Source organism: Alosa pseudoharengus, unplaced genomic scaffold, assembly GCF_046254945.1.
Source record: "Alosa pseudoharengus isolate Yale_2024_CS ecotype anadromous, Long Island Sound unplaced genomic scaffold, YU_APseudo_1.1 YU_APseudo_1.1_scf_5, whole genome shotgun sequence".
Classification (NCBI taxonomy): domain Eukaryota; kingdom Metazoa; phylum Chordata; class Actinopteri; order Clupeiformes; family Clupeidae; genus Alosa; species Alosa pseudoharengus.
Window position 1 is genome coordinate 10,602,701 of NW_027468837.1, and position 11,812 is coordinate 10,614,512.

An 11,812-nucleotide genomic window follows, 5' to 3' on the forward strand; every position below is an offset into this window, starting at 1 on the left:
TTTTTTTTCACATACAAGGCATTTCAGGCCACAGATATAACCTAGGGGACACAATGAAAATAAATTAACACTCCCCTCAATGTCAACACTTATTTCTTTGCATTGATGTGCGACTATAGAGTTGATGAACTCCGGTGATATGCAAAATCCTTGCTGCAGACATTGCAGAGGACTTTATTTTCAACACTTTATTTTTTATCAACACCATCAGGCCGTTTTTTAAAAGTAAATTTTCCAATCAATGATCCAGGCAGCACGTTTTCTTCTCTCTCCTTCATTTTACAGTCTAATTTTTACTGACTAGAACGGCTCGGGGTCAAAGGTCATACGGAATCGATTAATCTGCACTAATTTTTTATTCAGTTATTTTTTTCTCAAATTAATTAATCGAAATGAATCAGTTATTTTGACAGCCCTAAAAATAAGACAAGAAATAACCTTATTTTTGCTATTCCATTAAGTTTATCTTGAAGGAAAGCTCGTTCACTGATTGTATACTGTGTGAAAGCAACAGGAATTGCGTTAATGGTATGGTCCACAACTAATTGTAGTTTAGAAAACGTGACTACAGATGGGACCAAAGAATGTTAGCGGTCATTAAATGGCCAGTGGTAGCGTAGTGGTGGCTAGCGTGCAGTAGTCTGAAGTGCTGTTGTGGGTTCAATTCCTGGTTTCCACCGTTGTGCCCTTGAGCAAGGCACTTAACCCCAAGTTGCTCCGGGGTCAATGGCCCTTGTAATATAATTGTCATATGTAAGTTACGTTGGATAGAAGTGTCTGCTAAATGAATACATGAATTGTCCTTTTACAAAAATTGTAAAAGGACAATTCCATTTCCTAAACTGGACTATTTGACCTTTTTGACACTAAATAGGATTCATGCATTATCATATCGGATATGTAACCATCCCACCTCTTGTAACATACACCTCAGGTGGCTTTAAACACCATGTTCTCTACATCTGACTAACTTATGCATTTACCATGTATACCTACCTTACTGTTCTGTAACTGAGCCTAGGCAGATGCGTCAGGCCCTTGAGTCGTGGATCTGCTCGAGGTTTCTTCATACATATTATATATGTATAAAGTTTTTCCTCGCCCCTGTTACCCATGGGCCTTCTTTTCTTTTCTCTGATTGTCTAACATTCTGTGAAGCGCCATGAGAGATGTGTAATGTTTTGGCGCTCTATAAGTGAAATTAAATTGAAATTGACATCCAAGTGATGAAAGCAATGCCACTGATGGCTGTCTGCCCAAACATGAAATCATCATACAAATATAGGGTAGGAAAATGCAGCATCTTTATTGTAAGTGGACGCGGAAATCTGAGGTGAAATTCACCCCATTTCAATTTATATCAGACAAAGCTTTCTTTGTATTGCACTGCAAACAGCAATGGAACACACACAATTAAAATAATCTCCACTCTTTCTTGACAGTACGCAGTTTACATGGTTGGAGTTTCCTTGCAATCTTTGGGAAAATTAACAAGTGAAACTAGAAGGTTAAACGTTACCTCCTCGGCAAGCATTCCATTTGACCGTAACACAACATGCGCGAGCACGCCATTGTCTCCGCTAGGTACACAGTTATACTGCACAGACGGAATGTGCATTTTACAAAGGCCAAGTAATTGTCTAATAAGGTTGAATCATTATCGATCAGGTGACAACCATATGCTGTCCATCTGGATGTGCGAAATGGTTGGTGTGTTGTCGTCCATTCTCTGACGGTGTTCCCACACTGCTCCAAACCCAGGTCTTATGTGAGGCTGAAAGGACAGTTAGAAATTAAGGATAATTTTGTAATACACCCAATATCAATGTAGGCTTGCACAATATGAACAAGAGGGTATATTTCTCAACTATAAGACAGCATAACATCACTTTATCTGCCAGAGTTCTCTCAAAGCCACTGACTGTGGATCATGTTAATGAGCCACACATTTGTTAAAAAGCAAGCTGGACAATGCAACTGGATAGAAGATGCTTACCTGTCAATCAAAGAGTCCCTCATGGAGGTGGCGATGGCGCTGGGCTGTGTCTCGCTGAGTCTGAAAACGCTCTCGATAACCGACAGCTCTGTGCTCGTGGTGTCCAGCCCGCAGAATGCACACCAGTCATTCACCACCATACCGGCGGCTATGACCTCGCTACCCCGGTTAACTGTACCTGCCTGCAGGAGGGAGATCATGTTAGGGCATTTTGTTAGAATACAAAGCAGGTGCATTAAATGTAAACGTCAATAGATATCTAGAATTATGAAGATCTTAGAAAAACTACGGGTTCAAAGCATAGGTTAAGATAACATGTGGATGATGGTTAAATTTGATAGAAGTCAATCCAGTATCAGCATATATACAAAAGGCACATCCCTCATGCTAGCAGCGCATTTGCAATTGAAGAAATCCCTTTATGGATGATTGAGTACATCTGAGTAAAGTAGAAAACTGAAAAGGTTCCCTCAAATTAGATTTCAAACAATACCTACTACATAATAACAAAATTAAAGCTCCTTCAAGAAAAATTGAATTAGTCCAACCAATGGAATTCCTGATGGAAATAACTAGTCAGTACTGATGCCACTCACCACTAGAGGCACTTGAAGAAGAGACGAGAGCTCATCTTGGTCCTCTATTGATGTCTTGGGATGCACGAGACCTCCCTGATTACTGAAAGCGCAGTAGCTGCCCACCAGGACTTGCTCAGCAATGGTCTGACGAAACACCTCCACCTTCAGACTGTCTGCCAGAATCTCCTCAGTCTCCTGATCAGACCAAAACAAAAGATCATAATGACTCATGCTGCTTGGAATTCTTCAACATAAACCACCCATGTGTTCCAGCAAGGGGTCAAAATAAATTCCTCATTTTAAGGTTTCTGTGAGGGCTCTATCTTTGGTATTCAGCTGTGATATTTGTGTCTCATGTATATGTGCAATACTGCTCTCTGGACTACAAATTATCATTGATTGAAGATATCATTGGTTATCATACCAGTGGTTCAGTTTGCTCACCCTATCTAGATCGGGATGGACCAGTGCGACATAATCGTTGCAGGCGATAACGTTGCCCAGTGCCGAGAGACGCTCCTCTACCCTCTGGATTCTCACTGTATCTGGGAGGCTATTACGAATGTGCTGCAGTTCCTGGTCCGTGGTGTTATTTGGAACTAATAGACCATGACGATTTCCTAAACAAAGGAATTATAGAGCCGATTGAAAAAAGGTGAGACAGATTGCATTAAACTGAAAAAATAAATCCCAAATATCACAAAGAAAATTACTTCAGATGAAGAGAACTTATTTCAGATGGTCATGGCAACACTACATGGTCATGACAACAGGGGGAATAGGTTCCAATCCAGCCATCAAAACAAAAGTGATCTTACATCACATGAGAACATTCAAATTGTGTAACTCATAAAAACACACACTGACGTCAATTATCCAAATTATTCCTATGAACTGTACTTACCCACACACATTCTTCCAATTATACGACATCCGGCAATTGATGCATGGACAACAGGTATAGTTTCAGACAACTCCCCTTCAAACACACTGAAACGAGGCAGTCATTATGTAGGCATGTCATTTGGGCAGGTCAACACTGAAATAACTAAAGAAGGATCAAGTACAGTCGCTCTTCAAATTCCAATCAACTAGCTTTTGTTCATAGTTAAATACAAAAACAAAAGAATGCTTAGTGAAGAAATTACCTGTAAAAGTTTTCTGATCCGCCTATGGCGACGAGACAGTACGTGTTTGTGAGCTTAGCAAAGCAGCCAATTTCGTTGTTCTTCTCAAAAGATGCTCTTACTGCCATGTTGAAATATCAGGTCGAAATAACGTTACGTCTTTTTATACCTGGTAGGGACAAGGATTAACAAACATCAACAATTCAAACTCGTAAATAGAGTTGTATAGGTAGCTAACAGTCAACATTACCCTACACGTAAACGTCACCTACGAATAAGACCAAAGTTAACTTCGGTCTGAAACTTTACAAGGTAACGTGGGTTGTCGTTAACGTTACCGTTATTGCTTTGCTTTCCTACATTAAATGAATCAAATGGATAACGTGAAACAACAATATTACTACATTTTTGATTTCAAGCTTATGGTGTACTTTGTAACGGACATACCTATGTGGATCTATTTCAGAGATAGCAAGTTTGCTTGCTTACCCAAATGTTACTCGTTATGGCTAAAGGTAATGTTAGCCAGCTCGGTAGCTAATGTTGGCTAGCTAGAGAATATTCAACTACAAAGTACTCAGAAAGTTACGTTTACAGATTTACGCTACATGCCTGATACGGTACGAAATTACATTGTTATTATATTGGTCTTTTTGTCTCTACAAACAATGAACTCAGATCTAAAATAAATACACATTTACCAATTGCTGAAATGGCCTCACTACAGGCGTGGATTCCACAACTCACGTGTTCACTTCCCGTAGAACGCCAATACGTTGTGACGTTTTAGTACATAGGCCGATGTGGAACATTTCTTTACCCTCTTCGCGGAAATATGTATCTTCCTTCCATTAGAAGAAGAATAAACCTTAGACACTTCACTTGTATCCGGAGTACTTTATTTAGCTCGGTGATTAATTAATGCATGCAATAGTCAGGATAATTTGGTCTACGACTATGAGGGTAATGTTATTGGTGCACGTTGCATATCAAAGACAGGAGTGACACTGTGTAGCTGCTTTCAAGGTCTTACGGCACTCGATTTACAAAGGTGAGCAGTTGTGTACACTGAATTGTGAATCAAATACAAGCGTATTTGTTTCTCCCTCTCCTTCTCTTCTATAACCTGCATAGCAACTGTGCGCACAATTCACGCACAGTGGATTTGTGAGCCAACCATTCTAAGGGCTCTGTGTGACGTCTTATTTGTTGACACTTTCATTAGCTAGCCACCTGTGAAACGTCATTGCAGCAGAGGCATCACCACCCACCAACGTGGCCACGTTTTCTGCCTAGAAACACCATCGACTAATTGGAATAGCGAGACCAAAGAATCCCGTGGGCTGGGACCAACGTGGGGTAATATTTTTCATGCCAAGTGGGTAGCCTAGTGTATGTAGACATTTGTGCACCGACGACCCAAACTAATCCTCTTCGTGTGTGTCAGCTTGTAAACAAAGCACACTTGCCCTACCGCAAAATTGTTTCAAGACAACCTTGAACTTTTACCTTATTGTTGTTCAACTGTGACAGCGTTGGTTGTAAAATGAATATACATTTGTGAACCACACTATAGGCCTAATGCATCGATTTATGGCCGTCTACAGCTCTAGCTCGAGTCTTGCATACCGCTTTTGTTACATGATAGGGGGCAGCCGCCCAGTCTGCAACAGCCCTGTAAACATAGGCTTTTAAACAGTGCCAATACACCCCACAAGGGGGCAACAAAAATGAGGTGTTATGGGAAAGTTTATCCAAAGAGAACCCCATGTTTTTGTATCCTTTCAGTGTACTTGATTATCGGACCATCGTTAGATCTTTTCTTGTCAATTCATAGAACTGAAATGTTTTTTTTTATTATTATTTTTAATCTTGACCTGATGGGGGAAACAATATAAACCATTCCTAACACATCATCCAATAAAGCAGGGGACATAGGCCCATTATTTTTTAGTCACCTATTATTTAAATACAATAAGTTGATATATTTGATCTGTGTTTGATGCAGACATGGGGGCTGGACAGAGCGTAGAGGAAACCAGACGGTTGGACAACGGTAGTGACCACATCCAGAAGTCCAACGCCCATCCAGAGGCTGACATGGCACCTAACCCACAGGAGCCTGCTGCGGAGCTCCCCCAGCGCATGATGGGCGACAAGAACGTGGATGACATGTGCTTCATGATCTCATGCACCAACTGGTACTAGAGGGTGGTGGGTGGCAGCAGGCGACGCATTTAAAAACAGTCGTACGCACACCCCAAAACTTTTGCTTTGATGCCACATCCTGAGAGAATGATAAAGCTAAGAGTGTTCACCTCTGCACCTCACGATTTACTCCAATAGCGTAGATAAAGTCACAAGTACAGTCGAGGAAGTGGCCGCGCTGCGCGTGGGGGGCTCAGGTGCTGTGCTAATTGCACTGTTATTACCATCCAGGTTCGTTCAGACAGCTACTCGGAAGTCTAGAGCATGCAAAAATAAACCCTTCTGCTGCGGCGTGCACACCTTTATGCTGGGTTTTACCCGAGTTACCAGGCAGTAGGCCTTCTTAGCAGGCTTTACAAAAAGGTTGGAAGATTTAAGAGGAAAGGGATATGCATCAATAACACTGTGTTTGAAAGTATCTATCTTTTAGGTCTTTTGGTGTGTCATTTACCCTTGTTAGTTGGGTACCGTTTGTGATATGTGCACATCCTTCATGGTCTGGCATGTAATTTAAGTTGCATACTTTTGGGCTTTCATAACATTATAGGAGTCGTGAATCATGAGATTCCTTATAAACACTCATTGTTTTTTTTCTACAGTGTAACATGGTGAGCAGGTCAAGACACATTTTTGTCATCAGCCATTGCAAAGCTTTTTAAACCTTTTATTGACATTTCTTTGTTAATAGAACATGGTGATATTGGTAGATATACAGTGTGTAACTGTTGAATGAAAATAATATATAAAAACAATGTTTACGTTTATGTAATTAAAAGTGTTTTTTTTTTTGTAAATAAAGCTTGAATAATATGGTGTATAATAACATATTCTTTTAGCTTTTATCCGTTTCTGAGATTAAACAGATCAGACAGAAAAAGAAAATTAGAAAAGATCAGACTTTTCAAAAGTGTGTCAGATTTTTATATTTACACAATCATTTATTAGGGGGTTCGTTCAACTCACAGTCATCTTGGAACTTCTTTTTGTTAGAAAAAAAACTCATTTTTGTGTCGTATTTCAAAAACAGACTGAGTTTGATATTCACTTACTTTGATCAGTCAGAAAATAACCCAAAAAGAATATTTACATAAAATACATCGTAAAATATCATGAAAACAACAAACAAAAGTGAATTTCCTCTTTAAAGCTATGTTAGATAAAATCTCACTTGATCCCCAGTAAAACTTTAATACAATTTTTTAACTTTAAAAGTCTGGACTACCTCTGATATGTTTTTCTCCTATTACTTCTCATGTAACAGAACTATAGAAACAAAAGGCAACAACAGGCAAGTTACAGATGGCCGTTGTCTATAGCCACCATAATGTTTATATAGGCCAAGTAGGCAAACCCAAGGACTCTTCATCCTCCCAACCAGTAGAAAATGGTATTACATATAATTAAGAGAAAAGTAAAAGGTAGATGGACCAGTCCCATCTATCCCCAGACTCATAGCTGTGTACGTACTTTGCATCAATATTTTCAATAAATATATGCCATATATTTGTTATAATGCTACTTAAAGTACCCCTCGTACAACCAACCCCCTATATCTTTCCATAGTAATCCATATCTGATAGGCTACACAGTAAACACTGTTTAACTTCATTTCTGGACAAATTAGTTGAAATAATGTATATTTACACATACAGTGGTTTTAGCCTGTTTATCCTGATTGAATCTTAGTCAGGTATGCACACACATCATGATGAAATCAATGATCCAAATCAGTTCCTGGAACACTTGTATTTCATTGTCCACAATAAATTTATCTTCTAATGGCTTGCAGAAGATGATGAATGAGATTTAATTTGCTCTCCCCACCGGTACAAATGGGATCTAACGACCCGAAAGCCATGAAGATTAAACAAGGCTGTGCCTGATTTTTTCAACCAAAGAATAATATTGTCAATATCTCTGCTCCATTCAAGGATGTAAAAATGTAAGGTGTGCATTAGAGTAAGAATACATCATTAGAAAAAAAGAAAAATTCAATCTCAGCATCACATTTTAGCACCAGTAGGTTCAATTATGAATTTCCAGGACCATCCTTTCATAGAAAAACTGTCTCTTGAATTTGAATAGTTGTACAATGGCAATGGCCTTGTATTCAGATTTCCAACAACTCCACCTCTTGAAATATATCAACCATATTGAAAGTCCTACCAATAACAGCAAGAACTAAGACGGCGTAGGATTGTGATGAATAATTAGTTTGTATTTATGGGCAAAAGTGTGCTGTATGGTTGAGCATCCTTTTACCTAATATCCTGGGTTCAAAATGCATTTTCAAAAGTATCAAACACTGATGTAATATACTGTACATTTAGACAGATTTAGACCATTGGGAATAAAGAGGCTAAAAATTAAATATGGAGGTCCCTGTGGATGACTGCACAAGCAATCCAGACCTTTGTCTCAAGCTAATCTGGAGATGAGAGAATGGAATCATTCCTGAATGGGCACACACACTTAGACGTCTGCTCTGACACAGTACCACATCTCGATCAACCGCCAAGCTGCTCAAAATAAAGGAGGAATCACAAATGAAAAAGACCAAGAAGACTGATACGCACACCTGCCTGTAGAAGATAACAGATGATGCATATTGATTATACACAATATGCAAAGGAGTATATGATATAATAGAAATTATAACAGATTATGCTGATTCTGAACATAAAATAAAAGATTCCCAGCTCCTTATAGAAATTACTGAGGGAATTGAAAGATATAAATAGAGCAGGCCATAGCAAATTTTAAGACAAGGCACAGTGTCTTAAAAAGGTATCAGCAGAAGCTGCTAAGGCAGACATAAATGTAAAAATCAAAGAAACTGTCTGTTTCTGAGGATATTTCAGGATAGAGAACATTTTGGAAGACAGCAGCTAACAGCAACTACAGTAAGTGAAACATACTGTACATGTGTTTCCATTCCAAAACTCCTCAAGAAATAAATGAAAACTGCGCTCAGAACCATAAACAAATGACAAGTGATAGACATTCAGATTTCTCAGAGACTCGACAAAAGACCAGGATGCATGAGCTTTGTAGACACGCGCCATGTGTATACGAATACACACACACACACACTTACAAATTAGAACCTCTGGAGTAAGCTTCAGGGGTGAGAAGCAGCACACACAGAAGTAAGAAAGGAGAGTGTATGGTGGAAAGACACAGGGATCAAATCAGGTACTGACCCTTTCTAGAAATAATGGATTATCAAATGCAGGCCAAATAGTAACCTGCGCCAGATGTCTTGCTGAGAGCCGTGCATGATATGGGCACTAACTACTTCCTGGGATAGCGAACTTTAATTGGTCTCCACTGCAACTGAGTATGAAGACTGCCTGTTTGACACGTAGCCGATTTAATCAGAAGGGGAACTCAAATGAAATGAAATGTATGCAGGGAGAAAATGCCCATCTATAACAAATTCCTTGAAGCGAAGCAATTTGCCACTTTCTCTCTCCCCCTCTCCATCAACATGTTAAAACCAACCCCAGGGCAACCACTAAGTACATTTCGTATGCCAAACGCACTCAGATTTATCTACTAAACTTGGCTTTTTATAAACGAGCAAGCAAATGTCACTTGTGCTGATGACAAAGGGATGTCAGTTCATTAAATGACACAGTGAAATCAACTGTCATAATATGTATATCCAATATGCAGGATTATTTGCATGGGTAAACACATAAACATAAACTCCGGGTCAACTAGACCTCGGGGCTGAAAACACAGTTGTTAACCCTTATCCCATTGTGTAAAAAATTCAAAAGTTGGACAGGCCAGGAAAAAAATTAAAGTAGAGTAACATTCTAGTTACTCCTCTAAAAGGGTCTGCCCCAACACATCTCACTAAAGGTCTGCCACAGTAAGGCAAATTAATGTAGTATTATCCAGCAGAAACACATGGTGTGAACAATATGCAAATAAGGACAACGGCCTAAAAAGCAGCTTAAAACTTTTCTCTACTACAGTAGATGTCTTCATAGTCACATCCATATGACAAGCTCAACGTTTTATAGCAGCACCACATATTTTGATGACACTACTTTTTTCACTATTCAAACATCCTATCACAAACTTTCTATATGTTAGAAATGGAGATGACCAAGGTCAGCATTTCAGTGGTCATGGCTGAGTCTTGAAGGGATAATGTTTACTTGGGCCACGCAAAGCAATACAGGTGATTGTGATTGTGAGTCACTCATATATTAGCACTGAGCACATTACAGTACCACAGAAACACCACACAAACCAATGAAAGCTTGATAGGCTTGATAGACAAGGGCAAAGAAGAAACACAGAAATGGTCAAAATGAAAACTCCTTCGTCAATGCCCCGGTCAAAGCTCAGTATTGTAAGTATCTCAAAATGTGTTGCGTATCTGAATAACACCTCACCCAAATGTGTGGACAGTTGTGTGCTCGCCTCGTCCCATCACAAGAAATCATTAGTGGGAAGGTGATAAAAGCCTTCTGCGCCTCTGTTATGATCCTTGGATTTCTTTACTTATAGCAATAAACATTAAAACTTAAATGATGGGGGTGAGAAAAGCATCTTCAAAGTGAACCTAAAACATTTTAAAGGCAAATACATGGAGTACGGCAGAGAAAACTGTTTTTCTCTCAGCGGGGATTTCCAGAACCCAGCCCCAATGGGAGGTTCTGTCTGCCATAAACAGCAAATACCCATGTTTGATCTCAGTTTCTTGGGGTTTGCAAGCTGCGAATGAGACAATGCATGGTGCAACACCTCATCTACAATTTGGCGTCCATCCTCCTATTTTGCATGAGGAAGAGGACTAGACATGATGTCTTACTGCCACTGATATGTTTTCAGCACTGCAGGTTAATTAAAGTATATGACATCTAACGCTACCTTAGTTCTCAAAACCATTCTCACACCAAGGCCAAATACTGACGTAGCAATCTTAACATCATAGCACTAATTAGAAGCCTGTCCTTGCAAAGCTAGCTGGGGGTGAATTATATGAGGAAAAACAGGAAATCAAAGGGAAAAAAAGGTCTTATTGTCTCCTCCTGAGCACTTATGTCAGTGAGTGTGACGCAGCGCATGCTGTAATTATTTACTGTTACACTGTACCTGAAGCCTGGAAATACCTTAACAGGAAAGGGATGTGGTTTGCCTGAATGTTACAGAGCCATTCCAAAGCTATAACACTGTAACAATAAGTAATTACAATAGACGTTTGATTTACATTAGTTACATAGGAAATCAGAGCACTGACATGTATTCCTAGAAAAAAAGAGGCAATGCAAATCCATAAAATAAAAACAAAATATATAAATTGGTAGACTTTCAGTGATTGAAAACTTCCAAGTGAACTCAAGGCAGAGGAGTCTTCTACCCGCTCCACGGAACAAGTGGAGTGTGTGTGTGGGGTCAGAGTTCATCAGCAGCCTGACCACTGTCCACTAGCCAGCGTTTAGTCTGCGCCAGTGCTGTGCAGTACAAGTTGAGTGAACAGAGAGTAAACCATAACAACGTCTTTCTCAGCCTGAACTCAAGGTCATTCCGTAAACTTAAAAAGTCTTAAAACTGTTCCACAACAATCCTCCTTTTGTCACTCTCAATTTCTATGGCATTTCTACCTACATTTTAGTTTATTTTGTTTTGTGTTTTCTTTTTTCTTTTTTTTTTTAAATTTGATTCGCTCTTCTTGTTTCATAACTGATATTACTTTTGAAATTCATGTACAAGTCCATGTTGGATTAAGACAGGAACTGCTGGTATCTGACTGCGAGGCATGCTCCGTCTCCGTCCTTCTGGAGGACAGTCTGTGGGCAGTCTGGCGGAGGGACAGTATGCGGGTCGCCATATGGCCTCCAGTGACCGGGCCAGATAGAAGAGGACAGGTGGAGAACAGGTGC

The 11,812-nt window shown here is 39.6% G+C and overlaps 1 protein-coding gene and 1 long non-coding RNA gene across 2 annotated transcripts; one reads left to right on the plus strand and one right to left on the minus strand.

The window, feature by feature from the left end:
- Positions 1 to 1,282: 1,282 nt before the first annotated feature.
- eif6 (eukaryotic translation initiation factor 6) lies at positions 1,283 to 4,474 on the minus strand. Its single transcript, XM_076267742.1, has 7 exons — positions 4,403 to 4,474; positions 3,723 to 3,870; positions 3,479 to 3,564; positions 3,019 to 3,194; positions 2,593 to 2,769; positions 1,997 to 2,178; positions 1,283 to 1,774 (listed from the first exon to the last, which is right to left on the minus strand). The coding sequence occupies exons 2-7, from the start codon at positions 3,827 to 3,829 to the stop codon at positions 1,765 to 1,767; spliced, it is 738 nt and encodes a 245-aa protein (XP_076123857.1). The 5' UTR covers positions 3,830 to 3,870; positions 4,403 to 4,474; the 3' UTR covers positions 1,283 to 1,764.
- A 35-nt stretch (positions 4,475 to 4,509) lies between these two features.
- LOC143103883 (uncharacterized) lies at positions 4,510 to 6,719 on the plus strand. The gene is made up of 3 exons (XR_012982956.1): positions 4,510 to 4,752; positions 4,927 to 5,060; positions 5,710 to 6,719. It is a non-coding gene; the product is annotated as an uncharacterized LOC143103883 (long non-coding RNA).
- The last annotated feature ends 5,093 nt before the right edge of the window (positions 6,720 to 11,812 follow it).